Below are 20,310 nucleotides of genomic sequence, written 5' to 3' on the forward strand. Positions count from 1 at the left end.
GTGGTGAGTCTGGAACCATCTTGACTTTCTCTTGACTTCACTTGCAGGTGGTGCACAGACCCTGCCTTACTCAACTCTTTGAAGCAGAAAAGTGCTGTGGTCAGGTTGGTTTGACTACTGAAATCTTTTGACACATCCAGAACCATGTTTCCAAAATACTTAGTTGATTTACAGTAATTTCTGGTCTGTCCCCTCTATTCTCAGTTGATTGTTTCCTGGGTGTCTAGTGGTCTTTGCCAGACACCAGGTTCTTCCTTCCAGTTCTCCTTGGAATGGGTATCCTTTCCTTCATAAATTGTCAGAAGCCAGCAGCTCCACTGGAGGACTGAATCTTGTTTAAACTGGCACCTGCCTGTCAAAGGGCAAAGGGCCTGTGTCTGGAAGCTGCTAGTGCACTAAAGCCACTGCTCATATAAGCCAGTCCCCCACTCTGAGAATAAAGATATAACTCGAACTGACTCGCCCTCCCCGCTTACATGTATGTTTAGAAACTAGCCCCCATGCATACCTCAAAACAAGAGAAACTTTTTTTTTTAACTAGACATGCTAACACACATCCATGATCCCAGCACTTGGGAGGTTGAGGCAGGAGCTTTATGAGCTGCAAGCCAGCCTGGGCTTTGTACGGAGACAAGACTGTTTCCAAACGAACAAGAAGCTTTCTTACCCTCTTCTCTCTTGAGTTATGGTTCTGTCAAAAATCTACCTTTTCCCTCAAGTACCAGTTCAAATACTACCTTGTCCCCGAAGCCAGTCCTCTCTGATATATGAGTGTGTCTGCTCGTGTGCCTGCCAGCCACGCAAATCGCTAAAATAGTAAACAAGAGAATGGCACGTATATCTTTGTTTCCCTCTGGGACCTTGTTTATATTAGTGCAGAGTCTAACTTTTATGTGAATTTAACTGCTTCAATGAACAAGTAGAAGAGTTGATTCCTAGTACCATTGTTCTTTAGACGAAGGTAAAGGTTGTGAGATAATGTATATTTTCCTTCTTTTCTTGTCTCTTTAGCCCTTGAACTCCTTTAGCTACAGTGTTAATATGTGTAAGCTGCACCTCCTGTAACCCAGGATTAGCGGTTGATAATAATAGTCCCTGTAGCAGCATGCCATAACCAAGAAAAGAAACACCTCACAATAGAGACAAAAAGGAAAGTTTATGATAACAGTATATATTTTTAGACTAGTAATATCATGTAAGTTTTTTTTCTTTATTTCATGGCTTGGTGTGCCTTTTAAATATCTTTCCATAGCAAGCTACTGAAATAATCTGAAATTTAAAAGAAATAACGCATATATACTGTCTTTGGTTATGAGTAACTAGCAATCTTATATACCAAAACTTAAAACAGTGTAGCATAAAATATAATGATATATAGAAAATACTATTAATGCCTTAAGGAAATATAAAGAGGAAACAGCATGATGGCTTATGCCTGTAGTTCCTGCCCTTGGGAGGCTGAGATAGGAGGATTGCTGTTTATTTGAGGCCAGCCTGGGCTGTAGATTGAGTTTGAGACCAACCCAAACTGCAGAATGGGGCCCCATCTTTAGAAAACCAAAAGAAGCGGGAAGGTGGTGGCTCACGCCTTTAATCCTAGCACTTGGGAGGTGGTGACAGGCAGATCTCTGAGTTCAAGGCCAGCCTGGTGTACAGAGCGAGTTCCAGGACAGCCAGGGATACACAGAGAAATTGGGTCTTGAAAAACAAAAAGAAAAAAAATGGCCAGGTGGTTGACACACTCCTATGATCCCAGCACTTAGAAGGCAGAGGCAGGCGGATCTCTGTGAGTTCGAGGTCAGCCTGGTCTACAAAGCAGTTCTGGACAACCAAGGCTACACAGAGAAATCTTGTCTTGGAAAAAAATAATAATAAAGAATTATAAAATGAGGGGCTAGAGAGAAGGCTGTGAGGTTACGAGTAATGCTTTTCCAGAGGACCTGGGTTCGATTCCCAGCACCGCATGGCAGTTCATAACCTTCTATACCTCTAGTTTCATGGGATCTAATGCTGTTTTCAGCTGCAGCAGGCACGCACGGTGCACAGGCATTCATGTAGACAAAAACTATATACATAAAATTAATAATATCTTAAAAATATTTTTTAAATTGTAAGATATAAATCGATTATCATTTAGGGAGAAAGTCCTGTGTTACTCGGATGATTTTCTTTCTTTCTTTTTTTTTAAGATTTATTTATTTTATTTATTGCATATGAGTGTTTCATCTGCAGAAGAGGGTATCAGATTATATTACAGATGGCTGTGAACCACCATGTGGTTCCTGGGAATCGAACTCAGGACCTCTAGGAAGAGCAGGTGGCGCTCTTAACCACGGAGCCATCTCTCCAGCCCCCTCAGATGATTTTCTTTAGGCTACATAAATGTTTTGCCATCTCTCACATGAAGGGGCTGGATGTTGACATTTGCCACTATGTATCAAGTGCTAACCATATTCTGTTTCACTTCTTAAGTATCTCATTTAGTCTCTAAGAGTTTGGGAGTTTTCTTGATACATGCATGCCGGCTCACACACACAGTCACTTTGTAGATAGGCTGGCCCTAAACTCAGAGATCTGCCTGCCTCTGTTTCCCAAGTGCTGGGATTAAAGGCATGTGCCATTTCTTAGTACTTATATTTAATATCTTTTAAACCACTGAGTCTTAACATAGTTCATTTAATGTTTCTCTTCCTTTTTTTTTTTTTTGAAAATATTAAATTGATGATAGGCCCATGGTTGGAATATATCCAACCATAGTTTTTAGATAAGAAAATATACCATGCCTTGTGTCCTTCAGTTTTAACCTGTTTACTCATATATAAAACTGCCTTTTAAAATGTGCTTCTAGGTACCCTAGAAAAAGAAATAGTTTGATAGAGCTTCCTGATGACTACAGCTGTCTTCTAAATCAAGCTTCTCACTTTCGGTAAGAAGCAAAGGCACAGGGGCACGGGGCGGGGGGCGGAGGCATTCCTAGGCACAGGGGCACGGGGCGGGGGGCGGAGGCATTCCTAGGCACAGGGGCACAGGGCGGGGGCAATCCTAGGTGCAGGGGCATGGGGCGGGGGGCGGAGGCATTCCTAGACACGGGGGCACAGGGCGGGGGCAATCCTAGGTGCAGGGGCATGGGGCGGGGGGCGGAGGCATTCCCTAGGCACAGGGGCACAGGGCGGGGGCAATCCTAGACACGGGGGCAAGGGGCAGGGGCAATCCTAGGTACAGGGGCACGGGGCGGGGGCAATCCTAGGGGCGGGGGCAATCCTAGGTGCAGGGGCATGGGGCGGGGGGCGGAGGCATTCCCTAGGCACAGGGGCACAGGGCGGGCGCAATCCTAGACACGGGGGCAAGGGGCAGGGGCAATCCTAGGTGCAGGGGCATGGGGCGGGGGGCGGAGGCATTCCCTAGGCACAGGGGCACAGGGCGGGGGCAATCCTAGACACGGGGGCAAGGGGCAGGGGCAATCCTAGGTACAGGGGCACGGGGCGGGGGCAATCATAGACACGGGGGCACGGTGCTGGGGCAATCCTAGACACGGGAGCAAGGGGCAGGGCAATCCTAGGTACAGGGGCATGGGGCGGGGCAATCATAGACACGGGAGCAAGGGGCAGGGCAATCCTAGGTACAGGGGCATGGGGCGGGGCAATCATAGACACGGGAGCAAGGGGCAGGGCAATCCTAGGTACAGGGGCATGGGGCGGGGCAATCATAGACACGGGAGCAAGGGGCAGGGGCAATCCTAGGTACAGGGGCACGGGGCGGGGGCAATCCTAGACACGGGGGCAAGGGGCAGGGGCAATCCTAGGTACAGGGGCACGGGGCGGGGGCAATCATAGACACGGGGGGCACGGGGCTGGGGCAATCCTAGACACGGGAGCATGGGGCGGGGCAATCCTAGACACGGGAGCATGGGGCGGGGCAATCCTAGACACGGAGGCACGGGGCAGGGCAATCCTAGGCACGGGGGCACGGGGCGGGGCAATCCTAGGCACGGGGGCATAGGGCGGGGCAATCCTAGGCACGGGGGCATAGGGCGGGGCAATCCTAGGCACAGGGGGGGGGGCACGGGGCGGGGCAATCCTAGGCACGGGGGCATGGGGTGGGGCCAACCTCTTTTTCCTGGGCTTGCATTTGGTCTACCCTACAACCAATGAGCTTGTGAAAACATGAGGTGGTTCAGCAGCTTGGAGTGTAGCCACCAATCCTGTTAACTCACTTTTGATCTTTGAGATCCACATGGGAAGAGAAAACAATCCCTTGCAAGTTGTCTTCTGAGCCCCACACAAGCACACAGATTTCCGGGTGTGGCTTACTTGTTGAAGAGGTGACTGCTCTGTACCCAGTCACCGTGTTAGATTGCTTTAGAACCATGCTAAAGCAGACAAGTCAGCGTGCTAGTCCTCATTGGCAGTGCTGCTCACTACCTCTCTACTGTCCAAAGGACGTTACCCACCAACTCCTTTACATGCCCCTGGCCTTCTGTCTCCTCATCACTAAACCTGCTTTCTGTCTCTATGGATTTAGCTATGTGGATAGTCATCATAGAAAAAGAATCTTTGGCTTCTTTCACTCAGTATATTTTTTGTTTGGTTGGTTTGGGGGAGGGGGGTTGAAACAGGGTTTCTCTCTGTAGCCCTGGCTGTCCTGAAACTCAGAGAGCCACCTGCCTCTGCCTCCCAAGTGCTGGGATTAAAGGTGTGTGCCACATCGCCTGGCTTCACATGTGCTTTTTTTCTTTTTTCCCACTCTGTGTTTTTTATGGTTTATCCAGGGTTGTTCCTGTTTTGGTTAATATTCCATTATATGTATAGACCACAGTTGTTTCTGTCTTCTTCCATTCACGGACATTCATATTATGATGGGTTGTTTCTTCCTTTTAACTATTATGAATAATGTTACTATAAACATTCAGGTACAAGCTGCTGAAGGAACATACATTTTTCATTTTGTTTAGGCGTGTAGTTAGATTATTTGCTAGGTCATATGTTTGACTTTTTTGGTGTCAAACCCTTTTATACACACTGTATCATTTTACAACCTTGCCAGCAACTTATGGGGCGTATTATTTCTTCGCATCCTCACCAGACCCTCAGTGACTACCAGATAAATCTGTAAATAAAATCCTGGGTTTTGGAAGACAGGATCCCTATTGTCTATCCTGACACAAGTAAACCACACAGAAATATGAGCTGCATCTTCATATCTTCTATGCTGAATGAGGGAATAAAGAGTGGGTTTTTAGCCTATTGCAAAGAATGCCATATTCCAAAGCCATGTTAACTCCAACAGTGTAAACACAGTTGAGTAAAGCATGACAGCAGCACCACTAGCAGCTGTTAAATGGTCACATCAGATGAAGACTGGATTTTATAAATGAGTCTCAGTATAAATATGAGACTTCTAGCAAATTTTCTACTGTGGTTTAATCAGAGGCAATTTTTATTTTTATTTTTTCATGATGTGTTTTCTTTGTGTAGCCTTGGCTGTCCTGGAACTCACTCATAGACTCAGGCTAGCCTTAAACTCAGCGATCCACCAGTCTCTGCCTCCTAAGTGCTGCAGCCAGTGTTTTAACCACTAAGCCACTCTAGCCCCCCAGAGGAAGTTATTTTGTTGTTGTTGGGTTTTGTTTTGTTTTTGTATGTTTTGTGATGCTGAAGCTTAAGCCCAAAGCCTTATACATACTGAACATACACTGTCATTAAGTTTTATCCAAGTTCAAACAACATTTATGCATATTAATCACTGCATCCTGCTATTTATTCTTTGAGGATTTCATGCATGTATACAGTGTGTTTTGGTCATATCCATTTGCCATACCTTCCTCCAATTCCCTCCGGGTCTCTAAATATGTTTCTCGCTAAACTTGACACTCTCTCATTTTTTACCTCACAGAGCTCTGTTTGTGTGCCCATATGGGCATGGATGTAGGGGATGGGCAATTTACTAGCTGCTTTCCCCCCACCAAGAAAAGTGACTCCTCAGCTCTAGCAGCCATCAGCTTTCAATAGCTGCTCAGCTGGGGCCTGAATAGCCCCACTTTACTCCATGCTGGATTTTATTTTATTTTATGTGTATGGGCGTTTTGCTTGCATGTATGTATGAGTACCATGTACATGCCACAAGCCCATGGAGACCCAAAGAGTGCGTTGGATCCCTGCAACTGAAGTTACAGACGGTTGTAAGCCACCATGTGAGAGCTAGGGATTGAACTCCTCGGGTCCTCTCTGCAAGAGCAACAAGTGCTTTTAACCATTCCTGCCCCGTGCTGGGATCTTTAACTGGCTTGATCTTGTGCAGGTAATGACACCTGCCATACCAAGATTAGGAGACAGCATTGTAGCTGTCTTTGCTACTTTGTGGCTTCATCCCTTAACACTATATAGGAGACAAAGAAAGATAGAGGGGAAAGAGGAATTAGGGAAATCTCTGAGGATCCTTTATAGGGCCAAGCACAAAAGATAAATCACACCGCACAGCATTTGTTAGGGAGAAGTTGATACACAGGCTCTTCTGTGGCTGGGCCAGCTCAGTTGCTTATTCTTGCCATGTTGAGCAGCAGCTCTTTGTATTAACTACTACCCACTGCAGTAAGAAACTTCTCTCGCCAAGAAGTATTAAGTATTTGAGCAGCACAAATCAGGCACAGGAGGTTCCCAGGCTTAAGCAGGGGACACTGGGGTCCATCACCTGGTGCAGGAGGTTGAGCTAGAGCAGCGGGCAGTGGGCACATAGGTGAGTCTGGCTCAGGAGGCTGTGCTGGACTGGTCATCTGGAACAAGAGTTTTTGGCAGAGGCCTACTCTAAGTGGGGCTAAGTCAGGAATGTTTTAAAAGGGTTTTTATGTATCTTCATGTGTGTTTATGCCACATGTGTGCAGATGTCCATGGAGGCCAGAAGGAGGCATCAGATCCTTTGGCAGCATCGTGAACAGCAGTTGTAAGGTGCTTGAAGCTGCCTTAGCCACTGAGCTATCGCCCCAGTCCTTAATCAATTTTGTTTGTTTTAGTTTTTTTGAGACAAGGTTTCTCTGTGTAGCCTTGGTTGTCCTAGACTCACTAAGTAGACCAGGCTGGCCTCGAACTCACAGCAATCTGCCTGCCTCTGCCTCCCGAGTGCTAGGATTAATGGCGTATGCCACCACATCCATCTCCTTAATCAGTTTTTAAAAAGTCCCCTTGAAGTAAAACAAATGAGCAATAATCTAATTCAGTGTCTTTTGTCCTTCAGTAGCTTTGCTGAGTAGGGTGAGTGATGGAAACATGCTTTACTGCTAAGTAGATGTATGGTCTGGTTCTTGTTTTTCCAAAACACTGACTGTGTCCTTCCCTATTGAGGTGTCCTCGGTCCGCAGATGATGAGCGAAAGCATCCTGTCCTCTGTCTTTTCTGTGGGGCCATCCTGTGTTCTCAGAACATCTGTTGCCAAGAAATAGTGAATGGGGAAGAAGTTGGAGCTTGTGTTTTTCATGCACTTCATTGTGGTGCTGGAGTCTGCATTTTCCTAAAGTGAGTATGGAGTCATTTGGAAGCTTGCTGAGAGTCTCAGCTGAAAGTGTGTGTCCAGTCAATATGCCAGTAGAGTAAGTAGTTCTTTAAAAAATAAGATTGTTTACATTTCCTTCATTGTAGAAAAATCTTAAATGGTATAGATTTTATAGATTCCAGCTCTGTGCAATAGGCAGATATAATGGGAAAGCTCAAAGTCTTAAAACTTACAAAGTCTGTGTAAATCATTAACTTTAGGCTGTCTTTCCTATTTATTTATTTATTTATTTATTTATTTATTTGTGTGTTTAGAGACAAGATTTCTCTTTGTATCTCTGGCTGTCCTGAAACTCATTTTGTAGCACAGGCTGGCCTTGAACTCCCAGAGATCCTGTCTCCCAAGTGCCTTCTGGCCTAGTGTTGTCTTTTGGATGTCTTTCTTTCTTTCTTTTAACAAAAGATTGACTATTTAGGACAATAGTGATAAATGTTTATGAAAGAAGACAGCTTGCACGAGAGAAATAACATTCAAAGTTGATTTCTGTGCTTTTTCTTTCCATTCTCCCTATGAAATTTAGTTTTTGGTTATATAAGCCCCAAAGTCTTATTAACTGTGAGATATATCATTGCTTAAAGGCAACCTTTGAAACAACAGGAAAGACTGGCATAGAAGCCAAACTCAAATACCTGTTTGCTTCTAGAGAAGCCACAGGAATAAGTCCACCTATCCCAACTGTGTATTTATAATTTCTGTTTATCTTATAATTTCTCACTGTGGTACTTAAGCATTTCTCTGCAGTTTGCTATTGGAGGCTGCTTCGAACCAGAAACGCCCTTAACATTTTCTTGGTTGACAGTACTAGACCAGCGGGTGCTCTGTCTTTCCTTGAAGCCAGCTTCAGCTGAGGTGGGAGGCTAGGAAATGGCAGAGATAGGCCCAGCCACATTTCTCCAGCGCCCTGTGGCTCATGTAGGGCAGCCTCCCTTTTCAGTATATCCAGCCAGAATTACTGATTACCCAATTTTCAAGATCCATGAATTCTTTTTTATTGCATCAATAAAAACAGCAGTGTTTATTCCCTTTCATAATCAAAACACATTTTAGTGCTGGGTGGTGGTGGTGCACGCCTTTAGTCCCAGCACTCAGGAGGCAGAGGCAGGTGGACCTCTGTGAGTTTGAAGCCAACTTGGTCTTTAGATCAAGTTCCAGGACAGCCAAAGCTATACAGAGAAACCTTGCCTCCAAAAACAAGCAAGCAAACAAACAAAAAACCACAAGCCAAACAAAGAACTACAGTTTACTGCGTTTGTCCATGGCTGTGTTGCCTTTTTAAAATAGATATTAGCCATGCTTTTTTTTTTTTTAGCTTAACTGTGATTTATTGTCTATCATCTGCACATATGCATTTAACAGTGTTTCCTGCCATTTGTTTTGTTCTTCAGAATCAGAGAATGTAGAGTGGTCCTGGTGGAAGGAAAGGCCAGAGGCTGTGCCTACCCAGCCCCTTACTTAGATGAATATGGAGAAACAGACCCTGGGCTAAAGTAAGGGGGTTTTTGTTTTGTTTTGTTTTGTTTTGTTTTTGTGTGTGTTTTTAATGGAAGATTTTAATCGGTTGTCTTATATTTTATTCATTTTATTGTATGTGTATATTAAAACTTCTTTAAACATAAAACCCTGCAACTAGAGCTACTGATGGTTATGAGCCGCCACTTGGGTGCTGGGAGCTGAACCTAGGTCTTCTGCAACAGCAGTGAATACTCTTAACCCCTGAGCCAGCTCTCCGGCTGGCCCTGTTGTTTGAGACAGGCTCACTGATTATAGGAGGCTGGCTGGCTGGTCAGTACCACTTTTAATACACTCAGCTTTTTATGTAGTTTTGGGGCCTTGAACTCAGATCCTCATGATTGCATGGCAGGCACTTTATTGACTGAGCCATCTCCCAAACCTTTTTTTTTTTTATTCTTTTAAAATATCGTCCAAAATGAGTAGATTCACTATATAGGGTTTGGGATCTATTGGATTGTATAGCATAGAGCTTTGTTTTTATTGACACAGCATTTGACCGGCCTTTAAGTTTAAGGGGGAAAATGCTGATTGCTAGAAGTAGTTAATACTGTTTAATTTTAATCCCAGTACACAGGAGGCAAGGGCAGCTGGATCTCTGTGAATTTAAGGTTAGTGGAATCTGAGTAGTGAGTTCCAGGCCAGCCAGGGCCACATAATCAGAGTCTATCTAAAAAACAAAACCAAGGGGGCTAGAGCGATGGCTCAGAGGTTAAGAGCACTGGCTGCTCTTCCAGAGGTCCTGAGTTCAATTCCCAGCAATCACACGGTGGCTCATAACCATCTATAATGAGATCTGGTGCCCTCTTCAGGTGTACATGCAGGCAAAACACTGTATATGTAATTTTAAAAAAAGAAAACAAAACAAAAAAACCCAGCAACAAGATAATTAATAATTGAAAATAATCATGAGTTGTTCTAGAAAAGTAGAAAAATGCAGAATTTTTTAAATTTTTGGTTTTTTATGTTCCTTGGTGTTTTGCCTGCATGTCTGTCTGTGTGAGGGCGTCAGAAGCCCTGGAACTGGTTACAGACAGGTGGGAGCCGCCACGTGGGTGCTAGGAACTGAACCCAGGTCCTCTGGAAGAGCAGCCAGTGCTCTCAACCGCTGAGCCATCTCTCCAGCCCCACAGATGCAGAATTTTTAACTTAATGATAAACAATGTAAATGTTGACAAAGAGCTGAGACACTTGATGGTCCAGGGGCTGAGATGCCTGTTACCTCCATTACTGTACTCAACAGACTTCTGGCTTTTCTGTTTATGTGGCACAGTGTTGCAGATTGCATAACCCTGGAATAGAAATGTAGTTACTTGCCAGGCATGCATCATCGGTGGTGCAGGCCTGTAATATCAAAGCGAGTCCAGGACAACCAACACTACACAGAGAAACCCTGTCTCAAAAAACAAAGAATGGAGGGAGGAGAGAGAAGGGGGGGGTAGTTACTTAAACATTCGCCAAGCCAGGTATGATGATGCGTATCTATCTATAGTCTAGGCACCTGGGAGGAGGAGGCAGGAAGGTCATTGGAGTACTGCAGTTCAAATCCAACCTGGGCACTGTAATAAGACACTTCTTCCCTGAGTAAAAAAATATAATCAAACAAGAAAATGTTTGCCAAGCTTGGGGAAGATGAATCATAGGGATGGGTATAAAATGAAGTACTTCTGAGCAGCAGAACATACTCTAAGGACTTAGTGTTATATCTCATACCTAATCTACACAAAACCATAAACTGAAGCCAGGTAAAGTGTGAGGACAGAAAGCCCTTAGAACCCTGCTCAGCTAACCAGCAGAGAAGACCAGAGCTGCTTTACAGCAGACACCAGTTTAAATGAGGCCCCATAATGTTCCTCATGTACGAGACCTGATTTCCAATAGGTCAAGAAGTACATTTCTGCTTTGCCAACTAAGTGGTGTGCGAAGTTCTTAGTAATCAATGTAAAGAGTTGTCCTGTTTCTCTCTCCTCTCCCCACCCCTCCCCTCTCTTTCTTTAGACAGGGTTTCTCTGTGTAGCCTTGGCTGTCCTGGACTTGCTTTGTAGACTGGGCTGGCCTTGAACTCACAGAGATCCCCCTGCCTCTGCCTCCCTGAGTGCTAGGATTACAGGCATGCTTCACTGTGTCTGGCAAGTTGCTTTATTTCTAAGCCTTGTCCTGGTGCTGATTTAAGACTAGAAACATCACTGTTAATTGATTCAAACTTAGATGTTATTTTTTTTTCTGAAGGAGGGGAAACCCACTTCATCTATCTCGGGAGCGGTATCGGAAGCTGCATTTGGTCTGGCAACAGCACTGCATTATAGAAGAGATTGCTCGGAGCCAGGAGACTAATCAGATGCTATTTGGATTCAACTGGCAATTACTCTGAGCTCCAACTCTGCCTCAAGACAATCATGAGTGACATCAATAATAAAGACTGGTCTAAAATTCTAGAGAACTTTCTGAGGACAGGGAAGTATTGAAGGGTCTTTTGATCCATGTCCGGATTCCCATACAGTAATAAAATATTCCTTAATGGCTTTCAATTATAAAACATAAGCTTCAAGGGAAAAAACAAGACATAGATTAATCTGTTTTATGTTCTAGAACACTAAAGAAATGCTTGTTCACCCAAGTGTCTATTTCTGCTGATATATCCAGAAAACTCATTTCCCTTCATAACTGTTGTTTTATTTCATACCATCCACCTGGTGAATGAAGTCACGTCAAGCATTTGTGGACATGTTTACATCTGGTTAACATCTCTGTACTTTGGTATTTGGCGGTTTCCTGAGTGTAATTCAGCCCACATTAGATCTCTGGCAAGATGGCGGTCACATGTGGTGGCTTAGAGAGGAGCTGCACAACTCTGCAGTGTCTTTCAACTAAAATGATTTCAAAAATGTAAATAATTTTCTTCTTTAAGGAAATATCCTTATTGAACCACCAGTGGCCTCAGCCAGGAACAGATCTAAGTCTATGTGGACAGAGATGAGCTCTGCGAGGCTGGAAAGGTCCTGCCTCAAGAAGAATTAGGAGAATGTGCTCGTTACGCATTCCTCACACAAAAAACCTGTTATTCTTACCTGACTCCAGAGTGCTCTGTGGAGTCGCACGTTACCCACTCCATGTCCCGGAGGCAGCTTTGTGCAGTGAGAGCTCCTGTCTCTTGTGGCCCCATCTTACTTGACTCTCAGGAAACTCTTGCTGTTCTGAAGCAAACTCTTTGTAGAATGAAAGTCAGAAAGTTGCCCCGGTGAATGGTCATACAAGCTCAAACTAGAACAGCCGTGTTTCAGCCAGTTCTGCAACCTTCTATGGCGTCTAAAAGACAGATCCTTGATGTCTTGTGAAACCTTTCATAAACTATGGTTTATGATTAATACAAACAGCCAAAAAAGAAAAAAGAAAAAGAAAGAAAAGCCATGTAATCAGGTCTGTGTCCTGTTATAACCTGCTGTGGTTGAGCCATCTTGCTTATAAAAATACAGCTCCCCCGAGTCTGTGCATAGACTTCTTGGTTCTTGGCTTTAACCTTTTATATCAAGAACTTGTGAATTAGTTACAGAGACTAGAGATCAGTTAATACTTCTCTAGCTTCTGTGGTACTGGGTGATATTAACAATTGAGAGATGTGTTTGAAGACTGTATCTTCTTGCTCTTGGCTAAAGCTGCCATGTATGTGTATAAGTTTTCCTACCTTCTGTTCAGTGACAGCAAGGGAGTGAAAATACATTTGCTAACTGATCAGTGATTTGTTGCCATTTTTATGGAATGAAAAGTGGATTTTGTAGTAAGGGATTGGTGTGAGCAGGCACCAGAATCACAATCATGATTTCCTACTTAGATAATTACTGTTCAGAAAAAACCAGAAGCTAGATTCAACTATAATGAACAGTTCACAACAATTATGAAACAAAGATCAGAAAATCCATTATTTGGCATGTGTGATTTGCCAGTATGATTAAGTGATCTGAACACCACTCTTAGTTTTTCCATACTTTTTTGGAGGGACTATTTAGCTCTGAAATCTGGGCTAGAATAGGCAACAGAAGATGCGCGTTTCTGCCTTAGTCGTCTGGCCTCCATTTGGCAAGGATAAAGACTTTATTTTTAGCCTCCTTAGATTGTTTGTAAAGCCTGGAGCCAAGCTTGAAGCTGCCAGGAAGACTGGCTAGCACTGGCCAAAGAACCTAATTCATCACAGAGTGCTGCTGGTGGAGACTGAAACGTCTGCACTGGAGGTGACTTACAGTGGTGCCCCAGCCCACGGGAGTGTTAGTGGTGTTCATCATGCAAAGGATTTATGTCTACTTAGGAAGTTCGCTTAAGCAACCAAGTCACTTTATTTAGTATAATATATGAAAGAATTGGTTCAGTAGGATGGCTCCGACTCTGTGTGTTCCTAATATTGGTGAGGGGCTGGCAAGGATTTTAATGATACAGTAAAGAAAAAAAATCTCTGTATAATTAATTTATTATGTTAGTGTATGGGCTGTGAGTTCACCTTTTAGTGGTCATTTGTCATTTCATAACAACTATGCATTTTGGTTCACTGTGATGATGATGATGATCTATATTTAGTGACTGCAACATGTTTATACCACTGATTCAAATTCCATTCATGATGAAGTTATACAAATGATGCATATATTGATATCTTTTATTGCAAAATGTAAATTTAAAACTTGTATAATGTTCTTGTGCTTTTTGAAATAAAATATCTTATATGTGTATATTTAAAAAGAAAAATGGGACTTCTCATGTTTGGGGATTTGGATTTGAAGTATAAAAATCTTACCTAGAAAGGACTCTAGGTAAAAGTCTGTCAGCCCAGCACGTTTCTTTGTTTTAGGCAGATTCTGTTGGGGCTGGGGCTGGCTTCTAACTCCTGATCCTCCTGCCTCCACCTCCTAAGTACCGGAATTATAGACATACGTCACCACACCTAGGTTACATTTTTTCCAAGACACAGATTTTTAGGGTTAATGGGTCTCTAAACTTTTTAACTATACAATCCATCACCACATATAGATTTATATATAATATTATTTTCATGTAGTGTTCCATGCCTATATTAAACACATTTTATGACATAGCACAACAACAGGTTTTAATTTAATCAAGTTTACCCCATTATCATAATCAAGCTCTCCAAGGTACAAAATAGAAAGATTTTCAAAGCTTCAAGAGAAAAGAAGCATAAGAATATCCCAGTTTACCCGATGGCAAACTTCTCAGCAGAAAGCTTGCAAGCAAAGAGAGAGTAGCAGAAGATGCACACAGTACTGACAGGAAAAAAATCAGTCAAGAATACTGTACCTAGTGAAGCTAACCTTCAGGAGTGAAAGAGAAAAAGATATATCCAAATAAAAGCTAAGGGAAAACGTCTCTACTGGAGCTGTCCTACAAGAAATGCTAAAGGGAACTCAGAAAAGGAAGACTTTGGGGATATGAGTATAAGTCAGGTAGACCACTTGCCTAGTGTATGTAAGACCCCAGGTAAGGTATTAACTCACAGGCAAGAGTGGCTGTACGGAGAAATTCATAATGTTCTAGTACTGTAAAACGTAGTAGGACAAACACTATTAACCAGTATGAAGACTTAAAAAAAAAGAAAACAAAAACTACAAGCCAAGGACATTTGGGAGGTTGTGCCTGGCAGTCTCAGCTACCCAGAAGTCTGGACAGTTGGGAGGTTGTGCCTGGCAGTCTCAGCTACCCAGAAGTGTGGACAGTTGGGAGGTTGTGCCTGGCAGTCTGAACTACCCAGAAGTGTGAGGCAGAAAGATTGCTTGAGCCTAGACGTGTGGGAACCAGCCTGCATAACAGCCATATTTCTGAAAAGAAAATAATGACATTAATATGTTAAAGAGAAGTGTCTCATTTTTCTATTGCTGTGATGAAATGCACTGAGAAAGCAAGTTTAGAAATAGTTTATTTGGGCTCACAGTTAAGAGCAGCAGGCGCTATGTAGCTGGTCACATTGTCTGTGTGGGAAGCATGGAGCAACTAGTCTTGTGCTCAATTTGTCCTTTTTTATACAGGCTAGTATCTCCACCCTAAGCAAAGAGTTGCTCTTCACCGTGGACAGGTCTTCCCGTTTCAATTAAGCTAACCAAGGCGTGGTGGCACACACCTTTGATCCCAGCACTCAGTAGGAGGATTTTGAGTACGAGGCCGGCCTGGTCTATAGATGGAGTTCTAGAACAGTCAAAGCTACACAGAGAAACCCTGTCTTGAGAAACGAAACAACAAAAAGACAATTGCCTGGAAGCCCATTTCCCAGGTGATTTTAGATCTCACCAAGCTGACAATTGAAATTAACCATCACAAACAAATAATACAGAGAGAAAACAAAGCATTCAAAGTTCTGAGTGAGGAAGAATGACACATGAGTGTAGGGTTTGTATCCATAAAATTAAAATCTAAAGTAGACAAACAGAAAACAGCAATCAGAACACAACCAGAGTAAACCACTTAGCCAGAAGGAAAAGTCTAAGAAAGAGGTTCTCAAAACTAGGAGCTAAGTTACATAATTGCTCTTACTGTCAAATAGCTAAGTTGAATGAAATTAAGTGAATTCTACAAATAGAAGACGACACTGAGTGATTAAATTAAATAAATAATAATAAAAAAACTATACAAGGAAGTTAATTCACTTTTAATAAATGCTGGGAACCAGGGTGATGGCTCAGCCCATAAAGTCACTTGCCACTAAGCCTGACAATCTGAGCCCCATCTCCAGATCCCACATGGCAGAGTAGAATAAGGTGGAAAAGGCCAATTGTTAAATGCTGACTTGGTGATTTACCTAAAGCACTGCTTGTGCTGCCCGTTTGCCAAGCATGACTTCACTTGCCGCCTGAAACAGAATGACCTGGAGAAATAGCTGAAGCAATGGGTCGTTGCCCTGACAACCTGCTGACTGCAACATAGGCTTTTGTAAAATCTTGCTTGCTTGCCCGCCCCACCTTGTGGTTTTAGAATATAAAAATGAGAATGCAAATTGGATCCAAGATCGAAGCCTTTCAGGAGCTGTCCTGGCTTTGGTCCACTGGTGACATCTCTTTTCCACTCTCATCGGAGTCAGAGTGCTTATTCCAGAAAGAATCCCACAACAGTAACAGAACTGACGACACAAGCTGTCCTCTGACCACACACACACACCATAGCACACATGACCACACACACACACACACACACACACACAAATAAGTGCGAAAACACAAGGTGTGCAGGTACTGAGTGTGGAGAAATGGGATAAGATGCTCCATGTAAATGGAATGCCACCGCCCCCCCCCCAATTAAGAGTATGAGATAAAGTACACTCTAAATCAAAAGCTGCAAAAGTGGGGGTGAGGTGGGGGTGGGGTGGGATTGGAGAGGGGGAGAGGGCCGAGAAGGAGGATCACGTGAGCCAACAAATTTGAGCACAGCCCGGGCAACATGGTGTGTGACCCTGCCTTGGGTGTGGGAAACGGAATATAATGACTTAACAATCATAAATGTATGCACTGATATTAGAGTACCCATATATGGTATTTATAAACTGGAGGAGATGGGCAGTAATTACAAAGGACTGAGGGAGGGGGTTGACGCAGGGACCAAGCACCCATCTCTATCTGGATCTTGACGTTCTGTGTGCCAGCAACCTGATCTATAAAGAGCAAGTATAAGCGCACCCAGTAGAATGAGTGCTGAGCACAGGCAGCACCTCCCCAGGAAGCCAGCCTCTGCTTCCACGCTGTTACCATTGCTAACACAGAGTTACTGAGAGTGTGCTCTCAAGCCAGGAAGATGGCACACACCTTCAGGCTTAGAGGTGCAGACCAGCTGGTCTCTGTGAGTTTGATATCGCTCCGGCCTATCTCTAGAGTAGTAGGACTAAATAAATAAAAGGTCCGTTCTCTCCCCCTCTCTTCTGAGGTCTTGACACTTTGTTTTTAAACAATTAGCCCTGACCCTGTTTCTGGGTAGTATAGAACCATCCTAAAGCAGAAGATAAAAAGAAATAAAAAATAAAGTAAGCAAGCACAGGCTATAATGATCGCTCAGTGGTTAAGAGTATGTGTTGTTCTTCCAGAGGAAGCCAGAAAGTACTTAGAGCATGCATTTGGAAGTTAACACAAAGTATTCAGAGCATGTGTATAACTTGGTACTTCTATCTTTTTCATCAATCAATTTGCAATGCTGGGAGCTGGGATCAAATTCAGCACTTTGCGCACGCCAGGCAAGTCCTCTAATATGAAGCTGTATCCTGACTCTAAGCATTAATTTCTGCAAAAATAGGTTTGTGGGTTTTGATGTTGTTTGGGTTGGGTTGGTTGGTTTTTTGTTTGGTTTGGTTTCGTTTAACAATTGAGTGCACTTAAATATTAAAAGAGGAATAACCATTGAGATGTAATATGAATAAATAAAATATTAAAAAAAGAAAAAATATTAAAAGAGGAGCTGGGCATGGTGGCACATATGACTTAAATCCCAAGCACTCAGGAGGCAGAGGCAGGCGGATCTCTGTGAATTCAAGACCAGCCTGATCTACAAAGCGAATCCAGGACAGCCAAGGCTAACATGGGGAAACCCTGTCTCGAAAAACAAAAACAAACAAAAGCAAACAAACAAACAAACAAATGAACAAAACCAACTGAGTGCAAGAGGCAAGGGCAGGCAGATCTCTGTGAGTTCGAGACCAGCCTGGTTTTCAAAGTGGGTCCAGGACAGCCAAGACTACACAGAGAAACCCTATTGAAAAACCAAAAACCAAACCAAATCAAACCAAACAAACCTGAATGCCAGCACTCTCAGAAGACTCCGAGCATCTGGCTCACAATATGGCCTAGTGACTCCTGTTACAGAGCAGCTGAGTGCGCTACAAACCTCCGTAGTAGCAGTTACTACAATGCATTTCATAGGATTTGTGTATTGGCTCAGTACATTGCAGAACTGTTGTTTGTATTTGTTTTCCTAGTACCTAGCAAAGTAGTCCACCCAATGAAAGTTTGTTGATAAGAGAGTTTGTGGATTGAGTAATGTTTAAATAGAAACGAGTCTGATGCTGTTTGGTGGCTCACAGAAGCATTTGCACACGCCCCTATTGAGTTTCCTGTTTTAAAGCACTGAGCAGTCAGTTTGAAAAGCAGCCTGACAGCCATGATGAAATGCAAATAATACACAGTTACTAGTGTACAATTCTAAGATCTGAGAGGTTTTGGTTTTGCTCCTTTTTGACGCCAGGGATTGGACTCAAAACATTGTTCATGATGAGCCTGCGCTCTGCCAGTGAGCTGCACTCTTAGGCACCCAGAACCTGGCTTTTGCTTTTCTGGAACTGCACTAGTTAATTCTCTTGTTGTGGTGACAATACACCTGGCAAAAAACAGTTTAAGGAAGGGTTCGTTTTGGTTCATGGGTCAAAGGTACAATCCATCATGGAGGTCACCTTGCATTTGTAGTCAGGGAAGCAGAGAGAGAAATGACTGCTAGTATCGAACTTGCTTTCTTGCTTTCCTGTGCACCCTGCCAGCATTTGCACTCAGACCCGGGGGTGGGGGCATGGGGAGTGCTTTGCCATTCCCGTGAGGCTGCGGTCCTGACAAGGTCATGCATGCCCAAGTCAACAACACTCATTCACTTGGGCTTCCTCTGCACCCTACGGGGCTCCCTGGGTTTAGCATGTGTCCTTCCACCTCAACTAACATAGTAGATAATCCCTATAGACAAGCCAAAGAGCTTGTCTCCTTGGTAATTCTAGCTAGACCTTGTCAAGTTGACAACCGAGAGCCGGGCAGTGGTGGCGCGCGCCTTTAATCCCAGCACTCGGGAGGCAGAGGCAGGTGGATCCCTGTGAGTTCTAGGCCAGCCTGGTCTACAGTGCGAGTCCGGGAAAGCTAAGGTTACACAGAGAAACCCTGTCTCAAAAAACAAACAAAAAACCAATAAATAAATAAATAAAATAAATAAAAAACCAAAGACAACCAATATTAACCATCACAAGTGCAGGGGACTGAATGCAACACACCCTTCACCTGCAGCCCAGGAGAATTTTTTTTTTTTTTAAAGAAAAGGGAGGGAAGAACGGCAAGCATCTCTTTTCCTTGATCCTCACACTGATTCATACTGTGGTGTTGGGCCTGGGGCTGTGGTTCTAGAATAGCCTGCTTGCCTTGCTAGGGAACAACAAACGATAAAACATTCTGTGATGTTGCCCTGGTAACCACGAGCTACCAATGTCCCATCTAGGTCATTTCCTCCTGAGATAAGGGGGCCATTACAAAGTGGTACCTAAATGTGGGTAGAGTAGCACACACAGGGAAGAACAGAAAAAGGAAAGGCGTATTCAGTATGTTGTTTATTTCATGCTAGAACAAAGGGAAAACAAACTACTATAACATGCATTATGTCTTATTTGGAGACTCCCTGGTATAAAACTGAGTTTTACTGTCCTAGAATACTTTGTAAGATTCTTCATAAATCCAAGTTTTGTTTCTTACATATCCAGGGCATCCACAGACTTAAGTCATTCATCTATTCATCTTTATTTTCCCAAATCATTTTTTTTTCAAGACAGGGTTCCTTTGTGTATCCCTAGCTGTCCTGAAACTCTCTCCATAGCCTAGGCTGGCCTCAGACTCACAGAGATCCACCTGCTTCTGCCTCACAAGTGCTGGGGCTAAAGCATGCTCCACCAGTGCCTGGCTGTTTCCCCAAATCATACTCTATTAGTAGTTATTTATCACCACAATAGCAAACATTTATTTTGGGCATTAAGCCTTAAGTATTTATTGTGTCACTGTTTTTGTGGGGCTGAATTTAGGCTAGCTGGTTCTGCCTTGGCTCATTTTACAAGGTGACAGTCAAGCTATAAATCCAGCATGCCCAAGCCTGAGGCAGGAAGATCAAAAGTTTGAGGCTATTCTGGGCTGCATGGGGTCTGCATCTACAACGAAGGTCCTACAACAATGAAACCCATTTGCGTGTTAACTTAATTTGTTTTGTTTTGTTTTAATTCTACCTGTGGTGGTAGCACATGTCTGTAATAAATAATGGAAAAAAGCATTTTCTAGCTTTCATAATTAGAAACAAAACCATTTGGCAACTTCTTTATGTTTGACTAGAACAATATGACTTCACCATCGGTTGCCTTTGATGTACATTTTGTTCTGCTTTTTGTCCAAGAGTCTGGACATGACAGGCAGTAAAGATGTCTCCTGCGGGATGGAAAGATGGCTCAGCGGTTAAGAGCACTGGCTGCTCTTCCAAAGGACCCAGGTTCAA

General features: G+C 43.4%; 1 protein-coding gene across 1 annotated transcript in view; it reads left to right on the forward strand.

Moving 5' to 3' along the window:
* The window catches only part of UBR1 (ubiquitin protein ligase E3 component n-recognin 1), a 119,622-nt gene extending 105,837 nt beyond the window's left edge, over positions 1-13,785 (forward strand). The window contains exons 43-47 of the mRNA XM_084776289.1: positions 48-104; positions 2,849-2,926; positions 7,335-7,505; positions 8,928-9,029; positions 11,281-13,785. Coding sequence (XP_084632415.1) covers positions 48-104; positions 2,849-2,926; positions 7,335-7,505; positions 8,928-9,029; positions 11,281-11,422 — 550 coding nt within the window. The 3' untranslated portion in view covers positions 11,423-13,785. The remainder of the gene's footprint in view (positions 1-47; positions 105-2,848; positions 2,927-7,334; positions 7,506-8,927; positions 9,030-11,280) is intronic.
* Positions 13,786-20,310: the final 6,525 nt, after the last annotated feature.

The sequence above is a fragment of the Acomys minous genome (genome assembly GCF_964271855.1).
Source record: "Acomys minous genome assembly, chromosome: 3".
In the NCBI taxonomy this organism is placed as follows: Eukaryota; Metazoa; Chordata; class Mammalia; order Rodentia; family Muridae; genus Acomys; species Acomys minous.